This window comes from Ictalurus furcatus, chromosome 13, assembly GCF_023375685.1.
Source record: "Ictalurus furcatus strain D&B chromosome 13, Billie_1.0, whole genome shotgun sequence".
Classification (NCBI taxonomy): Eukaryota; Metazoa; Chordata; class Actinopteri; order Siluriformes; family Ictaluridae; genus Ictalurus; species Ictalurus furcatus.
In genome coordinates, this window is record NC_071267.1 from 17,498,659 (window position 1) to 17,519,546 (window position 20,888).

General features: G+C 38.9%; 1 protein-coding gene across 1 annotated transcript in view; it reads left to right on the forward strand.

The window, feature by feature from the left end:
- Positions 1-4,025: 4,025 nt before the first annotated feature.
- svila (supervillin a) overlaps positions 4,026-20,888 on the forward strand; it is a 52,712-nt gene continuing 35,849 nt past the window's right edge. The window contains exons 1-8 of the mRNA XM_053638999.1: positions 4,026-4,355; positions 10,024-10,084; positions 11,982-12,073; positions 13,620-13,686; positions 13,858-14,003; positions 14,980-15,625; positions 17,409-17,483; positions 19,847-20,731. Of these exons, the coding sequence (XP_053494974.1) occupies positions 4,301-4,355; positions 10,024-10,084; positions 11,982-12,073; positions 13,620-13,686; positions 13,858-14,003; positions 14,980-15,625; positions 17,409-17,483; positions 19,847-20,731 (2,027 nt within the window). The 5' untranslated portion in view covers positions 4,026-4,300. The remainder of the gene's footprint in view (positions 4,356-10,023; positions 10,085-11,981; positions 12,074-13,619; positions 13,687-13,857; positions 14,004-14,979; positions 15,626-17,408; positions 17,484-19,846; positions 20,732-20,888) is intronic.

Sequence of the window (20,888 nt, forward strand, 5' to 3'; positions counted from 1 at the left end):
GTGCTTGTTGTCTTCTTATACTTATACTGATATTCTCGTTTTATTTGAAAAGCTCAATTTTCTTAATTGTATCTCTTTAAAATATAGTATTATCTTTCAATTTAATATTCAAACGATGCTTAAAAAAAGTCCATGTTCCTATTTTTTTATTTCTTCCAAAACCATATGTAGATGATATAATATCCGCCACTGTGATTGGGATAATACGATGTTGGGGGAAACTCAGTAATTCCCAAGTAATAAGCTATGATTCCCTGATGTCCAAAAATGTAATTAAATAATCCAGAATAAAATAACGGTAATCTAATTACACGTTTTCAGATGTCTCCTATCTGAGTATCAGGTTATATAAATCTAGGCTACATGTAACTGGTCACCTTTGGCTTAACTTGTGCCTTTATCCCTCTTAAGCAGTGTGCTTGAGTTTACCGTCTCCATTTCAGTTGGATCTCGTTTAAAGATTTACTCCCCTGTGGAGTATCACACAGGCAACATTAGGCCAAGCTGAAAATCTGTACTCTTGTGTGCACCCATGGGCACTCGGGCATGTTCCATCAACCTTTAACAATGCATTTTACATAATGGAATGAAGTCATGCGTATGCTACGCATCTCTTGAGACACGCGCTCAAACAGGACCGTCTTATAGAGTTTATTATGTCTAATGAGAAGTGTAGCCCTCACCACAGAGGAATAAACCACTAAGTAGGCTCCAATTGTAGCCTGACATCATATAGTCATTGGTGGGTTTTAGTCACGACCTTATAGCAACTCAAGTGCTGATTATTTGGAGCATTAGCTCACGCTGTGGAATGTCTTTGATCTTGTCAGATCGTGTTCAGTAATGGTTCCTAAAAGGGGGTCTAGATCTCTTACACAACCTTCACATCCTGCTGTGTTGCAGGCTTTCAGCTGTAACGGAAGTGCCCATGTGGATTTGAGTGACAGTATAAATTTGTACTAGGCTTCAGTTCTCTCCTGAGTTCTCCCCCAGTTTCTGCAGGAACTGTGTCTGTTTGAGGGTGTGTTTGAATGATAAGTGTTGCAGTGGAAACATTGTAGGCAGGATAATGTGCCAGAAATAGTCTAGGCTAAATGCCATACTGCATGTGCTCCAGTGCTTGACCTCTCACCAGCGGTGTTGTAACCCTTTCTCTTGCCATATCTCACTCTCGACCCACTTTTCCTCTGCATGTCCACTTCTTTCTTCTTTGATCCTCTTTTGCACTGCAGCTGGGTTTCATTTTGCCTCCCCTCCCTCTGTCCATGTTTATTATTCATTTATCTTTCAATGCTTTTTTTTATTATCTGCTTCACCCCCTTCCTTCTGACCCCTCAAAATGTATTTCTGTTCTTTATACACACTTCTGTTTTGTGTTTGGTTTTTCCTTGTCTTGTTTGGTCCATGCTTTCCATTTCTGACACATTTTTTTTTTTCCACATGGCAAGGATTTGTGCTGGCTCTGCTGGAGCCCCTCTGCAGAGGAGTTTAATGAACTTGATAAGGTTATTCTCAGGATCTGTACTGGAGGTAGATAATGTATTCTAAATACAAATACAGATTAAAAATAGGAGGCACACTTCCAGAAAGGTTCTCGGGGCATCTGGTTGAGACTAGAGCTGTGCATCTGGACCAGGATGCTGCAGGAAACACTTCAATGCAGGCACGAATGAGCGGTCCGATGTGAAGCTTGCCGGACAATTAAAGACAATATTTATTGACTTGATCACCCTATTACCTGGTAGTCATGGTTTTATATATTTAAATATCTTGTATATTTTGGGAAACAGGGCCACCTATTTTCATTAAGTGTCTGCAGGTACCAACAAAAATCACTCCAAGACCGGGATGGCAAAACAGTCCTTTGCATATTTCTATCCATCGGTCATTTTTTTTTTTTTTTTTGTTTTGTTTTGTTTTGTTTTTCTTCACCGCTAATACTACACAGGGTTGCGGGGAGCCTGGAGCCTATCCCAGGAGGCACTGGGCAGGAGACACCCTGGAAGGGGTACCAAGCCATTGCAGGGCACAATCTCACATACTGACGCACCACGGACTACTTGGAGATGCATATCCGCCTACAACGCATGTCTTTGGACTGGGGGAGGAAAACGGAGTACCGTATCTGGACGAAACCCCCAAAGCATAGGGAGAACATGCAAATCCTGCACACACACAGGGCGGAGGTGGGAACCCCCGGAGGTGCAAGGCAAATGTGCTAACTACTACGCCACTATGCCCCGCTAAACTAAAGGGAAAAGCTTGTTCCAGCATGACAATACCCCTGTGAACAAAGTGAGGACCATGAAGTCATGGTTTGCCAAGTTTTGAGTGGAAGAACTTTTAGTCCTGACCTCAACCCCACTGAACGCATTTGCAATGAATTGGAATGCCGACAACACTCCAGGTGTCCCTGTCCGACATCAGTGCCTGACCTCACTAATGCTCTTGTTGCTCAATTAACAAATCAACATTTTCCAAAAGTCTTGTGGAAAGTCTTCCCAGAAGAGTGGAGGTTATTGTAACAACAAAGGTGGGACGGGCTCTGGAATGAGATGTTCAGCAAGCACATATGATTGTGATGGTCTGATGTTCACGTATATTATACGGTCAAAAGTAGATCACTACATGTGAAGTAAAACATTTTATCCTGGTATTTTGCTATACTAGAAGCAACCCCTGTGTTTTTACAAATGGGCAGATGACTGGAATGATAGCTTGTGAAACATTCTGTGACTATTGTGTTTAAACAGTCAACACTATTTCTAGCTCCACCCACCTGCAGATGTAGAGGACTCTTACAAAACTCTTAGTAAGGGTAACAGATCTCAGCAAAGATGCAACTCACTTGTAAATAGAAATAGTGACAAAATATGTGATCATAAATTAGCATTAATGTGCACACGATGTGTGGTGAAGGGCTATGAGTTAACATCATAATCAGTCAGAAAATACTCGACACCGATTCACCGTGAAGAACCTGACCGAGGCAAGAAGATATGCCTGTGGTTTTCAGACTTCCAAATAAAACATTTTACAGTTTACTTGATTCAAGAGCCAGAAAATTGGATAGAACATTTGTCACTTTATTTTTCAGCACCAAATGTGGTTAAAAATATCAAACAATCGTTGGCCTAGGACCCAGAGTCTGTAAATGAAAGACTTGAGGAGAAATGCTTTGGGGACTGATGTAGAATTTTTGAGATGGCGGGTCTAATAGAGTAACTGTTTCATCACCATATAATGCGGTGTCAGTCTTGAAACGTGTGTGTGTGTGTGTGGGGGGGGGGGGTGGTATATGGAGGAATAGGGTACTGAGTTCATTGTCATAGTAATTGACAAGTGCCCTTGTACTATTATGGGGTGTTGCTACAGGAATGCGTTTTTTTTTTATTTATTAATTTAATTTTTTCGGAGGAAGCTGTTCTGTGTATAGGTAAAGTGAATGTGGGGCATAAATTAACATTCCCTTCCCCCATTCCTTTTTTTTCCCTTCAGAGGTTGTTCTAGCCATTATATGATTAGTGTGTGTGTCTCTCTCTCTCTCTCTCTCTCTGCACTAGCACTGTTCATGTGTCATTGCTCAGTGGAATTTCTCGTTCCTGTGAGGCGGTCTGTTTCCCTCTCTATTGCTCACATTCTCTTCCTCAGCTGTTCCCGAGTTTAAAAGTACATAAATACACATGCGCACACACGCCTCCCCCCCCCCCCAAACTCAGTAATCTGATTAGCATTATTTGAGCAGCTTAGCACAATGCTGCATTAGCCTGTTAGCTGGTCTTCTGCCAGCAGTCAGTATGCTCTGATCCAGCTCTATGTAGACAACGAGCCAGCACTAACAGACAAAACGCTTAAATGTGTGCACTTTCCGAGTAGCTGCTCCACATTGTTCATCCTGCTGCCCTGTCTCTGTCATGCTAATTCTATCACTCTCTCTGCTTTATATTCAGCCCCTTTTGCTTTCTTCACACTGTGCTCTCTCTCTCTCTCTGCCTCTCTGTCTCTGACTCACTGCCTGAGGACTCCTGCAGGCGAGTCTGCATCACCTTGAAGTCCGTTGCTGCCTCCCCGCAGTCCCCTCCCTCCATACTCCTCCTTCAGTCCTTCTCTTTCTCTCCTCCTCCACCACCTCTTTCTCGTCCTCCTCTATTCCCATCTCTGTCTTTTTCTTTCTCTCTGTCTCTCTGTGTCTCTCTCTCTCTCTCTCTCTCTCTCTCTCTCTCTCTCTCTCTCTCTCTCTCTCTCTCTCTCTTTCTATCGGTCCTCATTCCAGCCTTCTCCTCTTTATCTTTTTTCCAAAATGTATCAGAACGCGTGGATTGCCAACTATCTTAGCCATGTCAAGTGCTGTCAAGGTGAGTGGAGGAGAGCGCAGGTTTGGTGATGGGACTGTCCAGTTACTGTGCATTATTCCATTCATTAGGGCTGCTCTGGCTTAGAAATTTCTGTGCAGCAGATTTAGCCTTCAAGGACATGCTGATTAAGTACAAAAGACTTTCTGGGAATAAGAGATAGAAGGAATGAGAGAGAGAGAGAGAGAGAGAAAGCAAGAGAGGGCGAGAGTGAAACCCAGTGCAAATATCTGGGCTCTTCGATACTTTTTCTCTCAAAGGAATTTATTCAGTAGTCGAGTTTAAAGCACGTTTTTCTGGTATATCTGTGTCAGCGTCTGTTTGACTTTAAAAGCGTATGCAGAGCTTCCACTGTTCCTCTGCCAAATTGTAGTTTTATGGTTTTGTTTTGCCCTCTGTGTGTATTTGCAGTGGGACGTTATTTATTTATTTATTTATTTTTATTTCTCCACCGTGTTGAGTTGGTCTTCTGTTTGGTAATATGCAGAGAAATTCATAACAGGTGTGGGAGAACGTTAATGCTAAGCTGTCAGTCTTGCTTTTAACTATTAAACTTTTGTCAGAGTATAATGTAGTCGTGAACGTATCCATAAAGCGGTGCTGGGTTGAGGTGATTAGACTGTAAAATGGGTTTAATGTGTCCATATGTTCACCAGCTCAACTGTCACAGCACAAACTCTCATGCTGGCCTTCATCACGGATGGCCTTTAAAGTAGCCAGATATTCTTAGATGTTTCGACACGGATGTTTTTAATTTCTCTCATGATGTAAGTGGCTATAGATATTGAAATGACACACTTCCCACTGGGGTAATCCTGTGTGCGTAGAAAGCTAATCCTTCATTAGCAGTGCCATGTGCTGCAGTAAGACCCAGCTGCCGTGCTACCCCGATAGTTTGCAGTGAAAAGCAGCAATACTGTTTATTTATTTATTTCCCCCCAGGTTTTTGATATTGGTTATTTTGGATATTGTATATCTTGTCATGAACTGCGTTTTTGCAGTTTTGCTTTCAGGCAAATAGCAGAAAGCCAAATAATCTCAACAAACTGCCACATGAATATAAATAGCCTTATTATTATATAGTGCTAACCAGGCTGTGACATGTTCTGTCTCATGCTTTAATGACTCCAGATGCTTATAGCATGACTTATCACATAAGCCTGTGTGACTTGTGCATTCCGTCACTGTTATCTCTCTATCACTTAGGAACATTATCTGTGACTGTCTATTCTTTAAAACAGGTGTGTAGAGTATGCTCTACAGAGTATGCTATAATCTCATGATAAAAGAAGTCAGTATAGTGATGGTGTCGCATAGTTTACATGGTCAGTATTTTTACTTTTCACATCACAGGGTCCTACTGTTAGGGCTGTGGTTGAAATCTTTCAGATGGGAGTGGATGTAGGAGTGGGTGTGGCAGTGTGCGTGCATGCGTGTGAGGAGGTTTGGAATAGTAGGCATGCCATTAATTGTCACACTAGACTGTATTAGCTTCTGGGTACAAGATGGCTGAGAGCCAAGCATATCTCCCATCATATAAAATATGCTAGTAGCAATTTTAGTCTAGTTTAAAGAGACTTGTTTGATATTTTTATAGTATTTCTTGTTGTCGGGAAAAGCTGTTGGTTGTCACTCACTTAAAACTTCATGATATGGATTGTGGTAAATGTTGGAATATGTTTTAAACATATTTGTGAACCTTGGGGTTATTTGATGAACCATTGGTAAAGACTGCATTATTTAATTTTGGGGGCAGCAGGCTGGTGCTCCAGGTAGTTTTGCCACTGCACAGCTCCAGGTTCGATCTCAAGCTCGATTCACTGACTCTGTCGAGTTGCAAAATGTTCTCCCCATATCCACATGGATTTCTTCTGGATTCTCTGATTTCCTCCCACATCCCAATAACATGCCAGTAAGTGGATTATTTAATTTTGGTTGAACCCTGTGAGTGTGGTGATTTTTTGTCAAATGTAACTACAACCCCAATTCCAAAAAAGTTGGGATGCTGTGTAAAATGTAAATAAAAACAGAATGCAATGATTTGCAAATCTCATGAATCCACATGTTCAAAATAGAACATAGAAAACATATCATATGTTTAAACTGAGGAAACGTACCATTTTAAGGAAAAAATAATGTAATTTTGAATTTGATGGCCGCAGCGCGTGTCAAGAGTTAGAATGGGTCAATAAAAGGCTGGAAAAATAAGTGTTACTAAAAAGAAACAGCTGGAGGTTAACTGGCGACATTATTCTGAAATTGTTCCACAAATTGTAGACGTAGTTTTTCGCAGATTGGTGAACCTCTGCCCATCTTTACTTCTGAGAGACTCTGCCTCTCTAAGATACTCCATATTTTTTTTTTTCTCCCTTTTTTTTTTTTTTTAAAATACCCAATCATGTTACTGACCTGTTGTCAATTAACCTCCAGCTATTTGTTTTTCCTTAAAATGGTACATTTCCTCAGTTTAAACATGTTTTTCTATGTTCATTTGTGAATAACACATGGGTTTGAGATTTGCAAATCATTGCTTTTTTTATTTATTATTGTTCTTTTATTATTATTATTTACATTTGACACAGTGACCCAACTTTTTTGGAATTGGGGTTGTACAAAGAGAAACATTTTTACTGTGCACCCCCCACATGAGCTTGCATTCTTCTCAGAACGATTTGTGAGGTGATTTCGCAACACATGAAAACGAAAGCATGAAAAGCCATTTATTTCCCTTCACCCACTTACCACAGACTTTGACAAGGTTCAAGATCCATTTAGCTGTACTGTGCAGGTGTAGGGCAGCTCACTGAAATGAAATCAGGACATGAGATTTTGGGTCACAGATTCTCCAATGGAAAGGTGAGATCTCAGTGCTGATCGTAAAAGGATCAGTGAAGCACAGCTTTCAAATATGACATTTAAAATGGAATCGATCACCAAGAATTTCATTGTTTGACAGGATACTAGATCTGTGTTCACAAAAACATGTGCAAGTTATATTTTGTACTGATTTTGTTGTGGCATGGAAGAAAACATTGTAATTTCATGCTCACTTCAAGTATTTGCCATTGTATTCTAGTATTTGCAGAGCCATGTCATCAGCCAGATACTTTTTGATTTGTAAAAATAATAATAATAATAATAAAACAATCATGATATTACTTTTTTTATTTTTATTATAATGTCTAAAATGGATCTGGCTACTTAATTTTTTTTTTAATTTTATTTCAGGCGTTACATATTTCTGGCCTGGAAAGAGGCTTTGCCCCCAGGCCAAACAGTGCTGCTCAGCTCTGCTACTTTTCTTCAGAAGGCAACTTATATATATATATATATATATATATATATATATATATATATATATATATATATATACACACACACACACACTGAAAGTCAAACGTTTTGGACACCTGCTTTCTTTGTTTTATTGCATTTTTGGTTCTAGTTCCTGTAAAATATAAATATTGTGTGCTGCACATGGTTAATCAGAGAGATAAAGATTTTGTCCATTTCTGGTTAGATTCAATCTACGTCCAAAAAACGAAAATCTTTTATAAAAAAAATTCTCAATTCACTAATTCCTACTGCTTAGCTTTTAAAATTGTACACCATGTGAAACGTGTTCACTTGAACAAAAATGCTGAAATATGTAGTGTTCAAAAACCTTTCAATGGCAATGTATATAGTTTCAAAGAGGGTGCATCAGTTTGGGCAGGGTATCAGAGAGAGATACTTTTTAATGCTATCATCAGTGAGTCATTTTTTAGACATCATAAGTCTCTAAAATGATGACCACCTTTTAAGATTGCGAGTGGCTGCAGGCCTGATGAGGCAGATGTTGATTGCCATCTGTTTTGCTAGTACTGATTCATTATTAGTGGTGTGAAGCAACTGTTACTGTTAGGAGTGAGCGTGTTCCTCCAAGCTCTCGAGTTTGTGAACTATGAATAAACAATGAGTAGGTAAGAGTTTTCTTAAGACGGCTTCAATCTTCATGTGATTTTTCGCTTCGCTCTCTGTGTTTTTGTCTGTCTTTTGGCCTCTCCATCTCTCCACACGCTCTTGCCTGATCAGCTGGCGCTGTGCTTCGTGAGGTGAAAGGAGATTTCTAGGCAGAGAGGAATGTTTTTAGGGGATACTCTTCCCAGCTGTGAAAACACTCTCTATACCAAAACACAACGGAGTCCTGAGAGAAGCTCCAGAGCTCTTGTTCACTCTGCCATCTCAAATGATGTTTATAACAAGTGAGGGAGTTGTAACATTGACCCACCCATCATTGCTAAAGCTTCATAGATATAAAAGGGTAGATTTGGGGCAAGAGGTGTGTGTGTAAGCTGAAATGGAAAGACAGTGGAGCTCAACTGTCATATGATACTTGCATAGTATTAATCTCTTGCTTTTATAGGAAATGTTATTGTTTCAGGTGTTAGAATGAGTAGGTTCCATATTAAGTGAACTCAATAAAGGCACTTTGTGTGTATGATGGAAGTGCACCACATCTGGGTGATTTTTATAATAAATAAAAATTCATATACTTTGTAAAAGCAAAGCAGACATTTAATATATTACTTTAAAAATAAATAAATAAATAAGTAAATAAATAAATAATAATTTTTTTTTTTTTTTTTTAATTGTCTTCTTTGTCTTTGGTGCTTTAACACGTTTTATACGTTCATTTGTTCATCCATTCATTTATCTTCAGTAAATGCTTTGTCCTGGTCAAGGTTGCAGTGAATCTGGAGCTTATCCTAGACGTACAGGGAGTGAGTCAGGAATACACCTGACAAAAAAAAAAGCTATAGAAGTGCAGGCCATTTACCATGGGATGGTAGTCCATCACAGGGCCTCACACCTAGTGGCAATTTAAGTAGCCAGCCACCTACTACCATGCTTTTTTGAGAGGTTAGAGGAAACCAGAGTACACTGAGAAAACCCATATGGACACCGGGAGAAAATGCAAAACTCAGCGCAGAAAGTAACCCGAGCTCAGGATCGAACCAGGGACCCTGGAGCTATACATTTCATATATTTGCCCTTATCCACAGCGACTTGCATTTCTCATTTATACAGCTGAGGGTTGAGGGCCTTGCTCAAGGGCCCAAAAGTGGCAGCTTGGCGTACTGGGGTTTGAATTCATGAGTGATCAGTAGCCCGACGTCTTGCACAGAATTAAGCAGAACAGAAATAAAAAACTGTAATTGAGGGCGGTGGGAATGTGGATGGCAATGTATTTGCAAATCTTTTTCATTCGTCAATCTTGTTGATTTAGAGATTTGTTGCAACCCCATTTTAAGATAATTGACGGTTATAAAGATCACCATGAACAGCAACAGACTTCTTGATGTGACCTTTTCCCAAACATGTGGGTTTTGCTTGAGAAGTACTTTATGTAGTACTTATGTGAAGATATTGGATTATTATTCATTTTTCTTGTGGTCATTTGCTGTTTGCTAGAATAAATAGAACCATTGTGTATTTCATGTGTTTATGAGGTGAAAACTGTCCACATAATGTCTAAGGAATGCGATCACAGCATTCTCTGCCTGGTTCTGGTTATTTTATGTTTTTGGGATTGATTTAGCTGATAAATGTGCTTTCAGTTAACATCTAAATTGTCCTCCTTTCAGTAATGTTTTCATATTAAAGAATCCTGTCTTATTCTTGTCAACAGGCATCACTGGGGAGGCCATCACCAAAGTTGCCAGACCCAAGCTTCAGCAAAGGGCTTTTAGGTAAACACTTTTTTTTTTTTTTTTTTTTTTTTTTTTTTTTTTTTTTTTTCCCCTTCCTTTCTACCTTAAATTCCTTGTTCTTGGGAAATTAAGTGCTGGAAACACACCTGTAGTAAACCACCGCCTAGCTGTAACCTGATTTCTTTCGCATCCCTAGATTGAGCATCTAGAAACATTTGTATATGTAAAAGAATAAAATTGCATCAAACAAGTCATTTATTATAGCAGTAAGAGATCAATTACATCATTTGGTCTTGCTGGTATTGGAAAGCTTAGTTTAGAATAATATAAAGTGCATATCAGTGCGTTAGTAGCAGCTCTGGTATTTGATACTTGAGGTCATTACAAGGAAATATGAGCGTGCTACCAGGCAAGTGACTGTTTTATCTCAGTTTCCTTTATCAGTCCTATCTATAACAAGCATGATTGCCCTGATCTGCTAATTTCACTGAAGCTAAAACTGAATTCTATTCCTTTTCTTTTGGCACTCCATACAGTACTGATCAAAAGTTTTAGGCACATACAAAGAGTCCACAGAATAGTATAGAGTGCAGTAAACAGTAACAAACTAAACATAGTCGATAATTTGTGTGATAACCCTTTGCTTTATTTATTTATCTTTTTGAAATAGTTGTCATGGGTACAATTTGTGCAGTTTGATAAGCAAATTAGCTGATAAGTATCTTGGAGAATCTGCCACAGTTCTTCTGGATACTTTGACTGTTGCACTTGCTTCTTTTTTTTAATTAATTAATTTATTTATTTAGCATGCAAAACCCAGCATTGTTGTTAATGGTTTTTGTCTGTCTTTTGAGAGGTAGTCTGTTATGTAAAATGTTGCGTTCTTTAAGGTATACAAACATATATTCCTGTTACATAATTTTTTTTTGGTTGGAGATATAAAATGCTTTTTTGCTCACTCAATTATGCAAAAGTCATAAACCTCTATAACAAAATATTTACAAAATATAGGGTGCTGAAGATTTCTGCATATGTCAGTCTCAAGTTTTATGGCCTTAAAACATCTTATTAATCTTTTACGCGAAATAATTGTTACTATTGTAATTTCTAATATTAAGTTACGTTTTGAACATTTTGTGCAAATACGACATTTATAAAACTGCTCAGAGCTTCATGAGTAAAAAATAAGTAGTTATTGATTTTGTCTTGTTTCATAATTGATGTCGCTTAGGCTCCGCTAGATCAGATTAAAAGGTGGATCACCTTTGTCCTCGCTGCTCATCCTGAGAAGTTCTTTGATCATGTAGAAAACCCTGTTCAGCATTACCAGTAACGCCATCTTATGTCTTTCTTTGTATCATGTGGCTAATGTAAACAAAAGTAATCTAATATTTAGACGTTAAACTTGGCATAAATTCATGCTCACAATGAGATTTGTCCACTTTACCCACGTATTGTTGTGTGTCCTCTTACCTCTTTTTCACCTTCACTCTTAAATGTTTTTGAAGAAGGTTCTGAGCTTATAGACAGGGTATAATGTATTTGGTCTTTCAAAAGCGTTTTAAATAGTTCTCGTTCTTTTCATTTTGGAATCCTGAACATTGCAGCATGCCAGTAACCTCATTTGCTGTCACTGTGGTGCTTGCAGTAGTTGGGAAATAACACTCTTGTTAGCTGTGATATAGAATTACACAATGTTCAGATCAGAAAATTTCTGCCAGGACATGGTTCTGCTGCTGTTTTCTCACTGCAGTAAAACTACGACCTATGACCTTTTATTATTCTTTTTTTTTTTTTTTCCTCTCTCTCTCAGCACAAATTTTGTGCTGATTTTCATTTTTTAGCTGGCTTGCATTTCAGTCATCATGTGTGACTTAGTTTAAACTGTTTTTTTTTTTTGTCCTCTTTCTAATCTCCTCCCTTTCTCTCACTGCAGTTTTCAGAAACAGTTCCCATCTGAGGATAAAGACGACATTTCCCAGACCACAAAGGCTGTCGATGTCAATCATATTGTCTCTCTACCCAAAGGTGATTGCAGAAAATGAGGCGTGTTTCATTGTGTTTTATTATTCATTATAGCATGATCCTTTTGGTTTTCATTATTGCAGCTACACTCTCGGAAATAAAGGTACCAAACTGTATTTTTCTGTGTCACTAATGGTGGTACCATCAATTCGAAGTGTTTTGTACCTCTATGTATCTGTCTGATTGTTTGTTTGTTTGTTTGTTTGTTTTTTATTTTTTATTTTTTATAAAGCTTTTAGAGTAAAGCTTTATAGGTATATCAGTGATCCTTAAGGTCCAATTATGTACTTCACATTATTTTTCAAGATGTATAAAATATATTTAAATGGTACAAAAGATGTACCCCGGTGACAATGAAAAGTACAGTTTAGTACCTTTTTTTTATTTCTGATCTCAACCACTCAAGGTCCACATTCAGTATACAGTGTGACAAACAAGTCTTTTTGTATTTATCCATGGAGTGTTTTTGGACAAGATTTTATTGGCCATAAGGTTAGGGCAGGGTTGGAGGTTGAACCCCTCATAGTAGGATGGCCTATTTTTGGTTGGCTGGGAGCCACCTGTTCTGCAGAGGCATATTGTGTTGGGAAAGGCTAATGTGTATGTATTGTTTAAGAAAGACTAAATTGTGTATGTTTTTAATGATGGTAGAACAGAATTTGGTTGAATTGTCTCAAGAGCAACCACCATCAGGTAAGACTTACTAAGTCTACTAGTAAGGTCTACTTACATGATTAAATGTGTTGGTGTTTGGCTTACAAATGATAAAATATACTTCCTAGCGAAATCTAAACTGGTAATGATGGAGAGGTTGAAATGTAGTTATGCGTGTTGAACTCACGAGCCTAGACTGTTTTATATTGAAATTTCATTTCATTTTTGAGTGGTCAATTTCATGATCTATAGTGAGGAAACCTACAGGAATGTAGCTGATGTTTTGGGTCGGATCACCTCCATACTGGAACCATGTTCCACCATACTGGAACATTTGGTTTTAGAGTCCAGAAAAGTAATATGAATCATTTTTCATTATCTGGATGCACTCTGGTTAGAGATTGAACACTTAACATTTGCCTGAACATAACTTCAGCTATGTGATGCCATACAAAACACTTTTTCTGCCATACTTTTCTAATACGTAGCATTTGTTTGGTTGAGTGTTTTGGCTCTCGTGTAGCTTCATTTCAGCAGCTGTGAGTATGAAAGCCAGGAAAGTCTGAGCTTTTGGATGTTTCTGTATTCAGGATGTTTGTTGGTTTCAGGCTGATTTACTCTGGAGGTAAATTATTTGTTTCATAATGGAAGAAAACAAAAATGTTTTTCTTGTTAAGTATTTCAATTAGTCCCAGCTTGAATAAAATGCACTTAAAAAGCATTTTATTTTACACATAAACTGGAGTATGGTGCTATATTCTTGTGTGCAGAATAATACCTTATTGTCTGATTTTTTTTTTTTCTAATAGTATTTCTGTTCCACTATCCATGCCTGTGCATTCCAGTTTTACACTATGCCTAGACACATAAAAGTAATATTTGTTTCCCTCTGCAGTCTCGGAGTTAAGGAAACGTTTTGAGCACATCAGTAATAGTCAAAGTGACTGCTGGGACATGAACAGGTGAGAGATTTTAATTAACTGTTACTCCACTGAGCCTGTCTTTATGGGAATGGTGCTCATGTTCATAAATTTCGAGTCCTGCAAAGATTTATATTGCAAGCCTGTCTGTATTTATGTGACTGTTGTTTCATGCCAGTGATCTGTTGTATCAATCTGTCGTACTCCTTTTAGGAAAGAACGAATTGCACGGCGGCTGGAAGGAATTGACAACGACCTTCAGTTCTCACTTCCAAGTGCTGGTCTGGTGACCAATCGGTTATTGGAAGAGGACACTCCCAGATACACTCGTGCCACAGACTTGTGTGATCCATGCACAGGTACAAGACGTGTCTATTGTATTAAAGAGATTAATATGAGTACACAAATAATTATTATTGTGGTGTAGTCAATCTCAGGGTTGCCAGGTACAAGGTTTTTATGCGGTAATGAGCTACTTCGACTTGTGAGTTTTGGGGGGTGGGTTTGTTTATCTTTGGGTTTTTTTTTCTTTCTCATGGAAGAATTCCTTCTGAACAGTGGATTAATTGCACATTTCCTTATGTCACTTTTGTGCATGCAGGTTTACACAATGATCGTGTGCTGCTCCACTAGGCACATCCATTTGTTTTTTTTAACTGCAAACAAGTGGCCATTTTTGTATAAGATTTTTAGCGGTGTGTGAGACATGCATTTTTGTGATGATCTCAGTGCAAAGTTGCTTCTCACATGCATCTTTTTTAAAAAAGTAAGTCTTGTCTATTTGCGCTTGAATGCCTTCTTAAGTCCTTCAGCCTCCTTCACTGACCATAAAAACCCTTTATCCATGAACCTGGAAATATTAAATAACATGACAAGTTGAACCAAACACTTAACTCATCATGCAACTTGGCATTCGGTTGATGCGAATGCCAGACCAAACACTTTAAGAGGCCCAGTGATCATTACTTTGGACCGCTCCTAGTCTTGAAAACCAATTTGAAACTTCGCAATATGTACTGACTTCTTGGAGCAAATAGCCCAATCTCCCAAAATAAAAAGTGTGAATATTACTTAGGTGTTACTTTGTACATGTTGCAATATATTATAGCTTATTGGAGAATATTTGTGGGTTTCTTTGAGTTTTGTGACAATTGGCATAATTTTGAATAGCCATTCGACTTTTTTATTATTATTTTTATTTTCTTTATTTATTTTTTAAAGAACACAGACCTGGCAACACTGACCATTTGTATTAATGATCTCTTAATATCTTGTGTTCATCCTGTTGTGATTAAATGAAGTTAAAACCATACTGTAATTCGCTTTATCATTCAGTTCCTGTTCAGCACTTTAGCAAAGATGAGTCTGGTTTGTCAGACCCTCACAGCTCCGAGAGTGTGCACATGAGCCGGATGGAGACACACATGGCCCAATCTGAGCCTACCTATAACCCCGGTTCTGTTGTAACTGCTGAGGAGGAGTCTAAAGCTGAGCGCATCGCCCGTTACAAGGCCGAACGCAGACGCCAGCTCTGTGAGCGCTACCGCATCTTGCTGGATGAAGAGGCAGACACGGACCATGCCAGCCAGTACTCCAGAATGCGACGGGACCCTGAGGGTTCAGAGCGCCAGTACAAGGGGCAGGTGGAGGGAAGATATGAGGTCGAGCATAATGCCAACACCTCCAACGTATGCGCAGGTAAAACCACTGCTCAGGCCAGTGTGGAGCAGGAGTACAGCAGGGAGAAGGCTGAGGTATTCTCTGAACAAGAGAGGAGGATGAATCTGGAAAACCAGAAAAGGGCACACGACCAAGGAAGAATGCATGGAGAAGGAGTAGCTCCAGACCACTCTGCCCCTTACATAGACACTTCAGGGGAGACCAGAGCCTCAACAGAACAGGGATTGACTGCAAAGCAAGTGGCTTCTCCTGGGGATTTATCTAATGAACAGCAGGCCCACAACATCCTCCACAAGCAAGGGTAAGCATAGCACCATCACTCATGACCTATTCTGTATTACACTTCAGTTGTTGTTCTTTGGTATGCTGGTTTTCACTGTATTTGTCTTCTATGGATATGTTTTAGACCACTTTTGGCAATTTTCAGTACACAAAATGTTTGATCATGAGAGAGAGCATAAAAATGCAGAATAGTTGAGAAACTAACCTGCTCTGATTTTAAGATCAAATACAACAACATACCAATACTGTACATATCCCGGAGGTTTTGCTCTGCCAGTCGTTGCTCGTATCGACACTTTGGCATAATCAGGCTTATCATGTCCTTGAGAGCTTCCACCTCATCAGATTGGATAATGCAAAATTTGAAGTGACTAGAACTTTGCGAGGGAAGTAGCGTTTCAGCTACTTGCCGAACAGCTGTTGGCCGCCATCTTGTTGATCACACTCGGTTTTGAGAGACGGTATCCACTGCATCATGGTATGCCCCCAGTTGCTCTCTTTTCCTCTAGGGATAAGACCAAGCTCTAAGGGAGTGGAAATCTAATTGCGTTTTTTATAAATCATAAATTGTAATTTATGAATTGTGGGGCGTTATAGCCCATAAGTTGGTTACACTCTTGTGAACTACTATATGCTGTGGCATTGTTCTTGCTCTTGCCTTGTGCTTCAAAAGTTTATCCTCAGTTTCTGCGGAGTTCTGTGTCCACAATTAATCGTGCCAGCGGATTAATCACGGGAAAAATGATTCCGACTTCTATGCAATGTATGCCCATGGGCAGTAAAAAAGTGATATTGATTGGTGCATGGAGCCCCTGGCCATAATAAAGTAAATTAATTTTAATTTGAAAAATCTACTAATTTTTGGTTTTGGCTTGGCGCGTACAGCATTGACCTGGTCGGCACCTCACCAAGCCTGTGCCGTCAGATACGTCTGTCTTCTTTTTGTCACTCTTTTTGTACAAATCTCTCTCAATAACTTGTCATTTTAATATAATGTTATCACACTCACTCAATAAATATGGAATTAATATGTAGAATAGAAAAGATATTGTATAAAAACGCAAGTGATGCTTTCATGATTTTGAAAAATTGATGTGAGTAATCTTATTATTACTTTTTTATTATTGTTATTTTCAGAAATCTCTGCAAATTAGTCCAGCAATAAATAAAACTCATGGGATATTTTTATTTCAGAATATTCAGTTAATTCCTAGTGTTCCACCAGTTTAGTTTAATGGATTGGGATTTTAGATGTTGACTGACTTTTAAATTTATTCTAGTTTACCTTGTGCACATGTTTTTTGCACAAAAAAAATCTATATTTTAAATGTCATGTTAGCTTTTTCAGTTACCTTAAGATGAACATATTTATATTAACGTGTTAACAGAGCCTGCTTTTTTTTTGTCTCATCTTTTGAGACAACATGTTTTGATCCCTGTTGCAACTCGGACATGTCGTCATTCCTTTGCAGTGATCCATTTGGGTGAAGTTTAGGACATGACCTTAAAACATTAGCTCCCAACAGCATAGTCAGATTTCATAACTTGGCAGAACCCATCATCCCATGTTGTCATGTTAGTGTTGTATTACTGTCATTGCTAATGTTAATCTAGAATAGTAATTCAGAGAATGATTTCTATTACAATTACTGTATGTTCCTTTACATATTACATTTCACTTTAAACTAAGAAGTCATGTTCTGAACCATTATACTGGCATATTTCGTATGCATTCGTGTGTGCCGTTCCATCGCACATCATTACAGTGAATGGCTCATTCACTCTTGTTTTTACATTTACAGTAGCTCCTATAGTCAATGGTCACTCCAGACTGATTCAGAAGGAGACACAATTTCCCCAATCAACTGGCCCTCCAGGTACCTCCCTTTCAGGATGATTGGGTGTTTTCGGATACGCTTCCATTAATTTCCCCTGCTTTTAACAATACGACCCAGTTCAAAAGGTTTTAGCCCCTTCTCTTAGATCTGTTATGTCTGCCTAAAGCTCAGTAGGGTCATAGCACTTCAGCTGTTTAGTTCATTAGTTATTCACAGGATAAATCAAAGGAATTAATAAAGGAAAGTATCCAGGAACTTACACATGCCTTATCCACCTAGAAATACCTTGCAGATGGTTATAGGTTGCTGTTGTTGTTATTATTATTATTATTATTATTATTATTAATAGTAGTAGTAGTAGTAATAGTAATAAAATATTTGAAAGTATATTCAGTCATTTGAAATTAGAAAGTAAGCTCTGCGAGAAGGGTTTATATTTTGAATTTTGAATTGGGCCTCTAATTGCTTTAACCATAGCCATCCCTGACACACTTTTTTCCATCAGTCCCCAGTATTGTTGGCTTTCTTGATTCAGTGTGTGAATTCTTTTTTAGGTTTTGCACTAGCACTTTTTTTTTTTAAACTGTCACCTAATTGTCTTAATGCACCAGTTAATCAAACAAGCATTAATTGCTCCTAGTTTTCTTTGTGGTTCTGTGTTTTAAGCATATATGTTGTATTAGAGCTGTTTTGTTTCTTGTCAGTTGAATTAAATCTAATGTTATTTTCACCTGATTTGTGAGACTTGAGAAATCTGAAATCTGCAGGACTCAACTTGATCAACGCCAAGCTTCCAAATGCTCACTTCAGACACATTGTGTTCCTGGTTTTCATCCTTTTAGTCTGGCAAGCATGGTGGTGTTTATCAGACTCGTCATTTTATTTTATTTTATTTAAATGCTGTTTTAGCCAATCCCAAAGAGTAACATGGTGAAATGTTTGCAAATTATTTTAACAGTCAGAGTGAAATATTTGGTGCAGGCTCATCTCCCTTCATTTGCAATAAGTCACTGAGCTCCACGGAGTACTCTTGTATGCATGACCAAGAAAAGAAATGGGTTATTTTCTTAACATATTGAATATCTTCTTTTCCTTTCTGCTTAGAACCACTTGTAGGTTTAGAGTCTGGATCTAAAATATTTTTACCTTGTCCTGTTGTCATTGGTTTGTATTTGACTACCTAAACATTTAATTAGTTTAAGGATCCCTCTGGAAAGTCCTGTGGTATATTTAGTGCCAAGATGTCATAAGCTCATTAATGGATATCAAAGTCTGAGCAGGTTCTCCTAATCAGTACCCCACCCGTTATTTTGGCTATTCTGTATGAGGCGTGACTTTTAAGGCTGTTAATAGGTCTCAGTTTAAAGGCATAGAGAAAAAAATCCATATTTGACCTTTTGAGCAAAACTGTACAAAAGAGACTTAATGGTTTTAGTCCTTTTGTGACTGTGAACCATCAACCCATGCAGATGGGCCGTATCTTAGACTTGAATGAGAGAAAGCAGCTTTTACTTACTTGGACAGTGTTAAAGAACCAGCAAATGAGAATTGATGACTTCTGTCTGGACAATATTCTAGCAAGCTTTGATGGAGGATAACAGATGGAATATGTGGTGTCAGGATACAAGGTGTCCTGTTCATAGAGACAAACCAAATATTGGGCCTTTTCAGGGTTCCAAGTTTAGCCAATGATGCAGAAAAAAAATTAACTGAAGCAGTCTACCAAAAAGAATACATTTTTCCATACAATGTAAAACTAAATTGTGATTTAAGGTACAGAAGTGTTTGTGAGTTTTGTCATCTGCTTCACCCCTGCTGGGGGATTACTTTGTTGTGGAGGGTTAATTTTAACATGCTATGGAGTGCTTCATTTATACATCATAATGTTGGCTTTTGTCCAGCTCGTTAGGCAAAAGGTAAACTTGACAATTTTCCCTTAAACACAAACACTGTTTTTGAATTTTCTGCTAGATTCTTTACCAGTTAAGGTGGATGATATTCAAAATGAGTTGTATGAGATGAATAAACTATGAAATTCTGCTTTTACTGCTGGTGGTTGTCAGTAAATCCACATTCACTTTTTCAGCTTCAAGTATTCCTTACAGTCCATCTGGGGATTATTTCAGCTCTAGCACATGTTTCTCATTACTGCTGCCACAGGGAAGATGAACCATTGATACCATATTAGTGTTTGAATGTTTTCCCATCGATTATCAGGATAACAGTTTGATTACATCCAAATCCAGCCAAGCCTTAATACATATAATACAATTTGGATCAGAAGGACAACAAGAATTCGTCACTGTCTACCTTATGCAGTGTTGTTTTTTTTTTTGTTTTGTTTTGTTTCAATTTCTTTCTTCTCTAACTTGGTGTTAACCTTTTTGTGTCTCATTCTGAAGAATCAGAGTCAGGGAGAGACTGGCTCGCGATGAGCCCTCACACCAGAATGCAGAGCTCGGTTCAGCATCAGAATTCCCAGTGTACCACAGTCATGCACAGATTTTCACTACCCACCAGGAACATCCAAAATCCCACTTCCCATACCGTCCATCCCAGCTGCACCATTCCCGTGCTGGGCAAGCTGAGCACCAGGACCCTGGATGCCATGGCTACCTCTCCATTGGCACGGAGCCTTCTTGCCCCCAGGTTTGGCAAGAAGCTAAAGTGCGAGTGGATGAAACAGGTAGTCAGGCAATGGCAGAGGGGCTTCTGAGGACCAGGAAATCAGTTTTGCCTTCTGAGGTCAGACGGCGAGAGAGAAGTGTTGACGATGTCCACCGTGGAAGATTTAATGATGCAGATCTGAGCCAACACCACCACCAGGGACATACTGCACCAAACAGAGAGGAAATCCAGGTAGGAGAGCCCAGAGGAAGGCAGGGACGGTGGTCACGGAGGGAGGAGCATACTGAACATTTATCTCGACTTCAAGCAACTGAAGAAATGTATGCGAGAGCCAAGCAGGCCCAGGAGAGGGCACCCAATGGCTGGTTTAACCAACATGGAACCAGCCATCTGCAATCAAGCATTCAAGGTTCTACTCCAACATCAAGTGGCAGATGGGCTCCAGATCTAACCAAACAAATGAGTCGATACTTTTCAGACTCAGGGAAACCTAAAAGCACTCTTGCCCCTGCCAGCCAGGAAGCCATCCACAGCAGAGAGGTTGTCCCTCAGGAGACCAGGGCCCCAAGAGACCACTCTCCAGTGGACATGAGAGTTTCTGTAGCCCAATTGCGCCACTCCTACCTCAAGAGTGCAACAAGTGCCCAAAAACCTGAACAGTATGTGGTTCCTTAAACCTATCATGCGCCTTATGCTTCTGGAACTAACCTTAACTAATGCTAACATTGCTTTGATTAACCTCTAACCAAGAAGAGACCGCAGTCAATCTGAAATTAACTGTTCGTTATTCTAACTGCAATAATTCTAACTACTGAT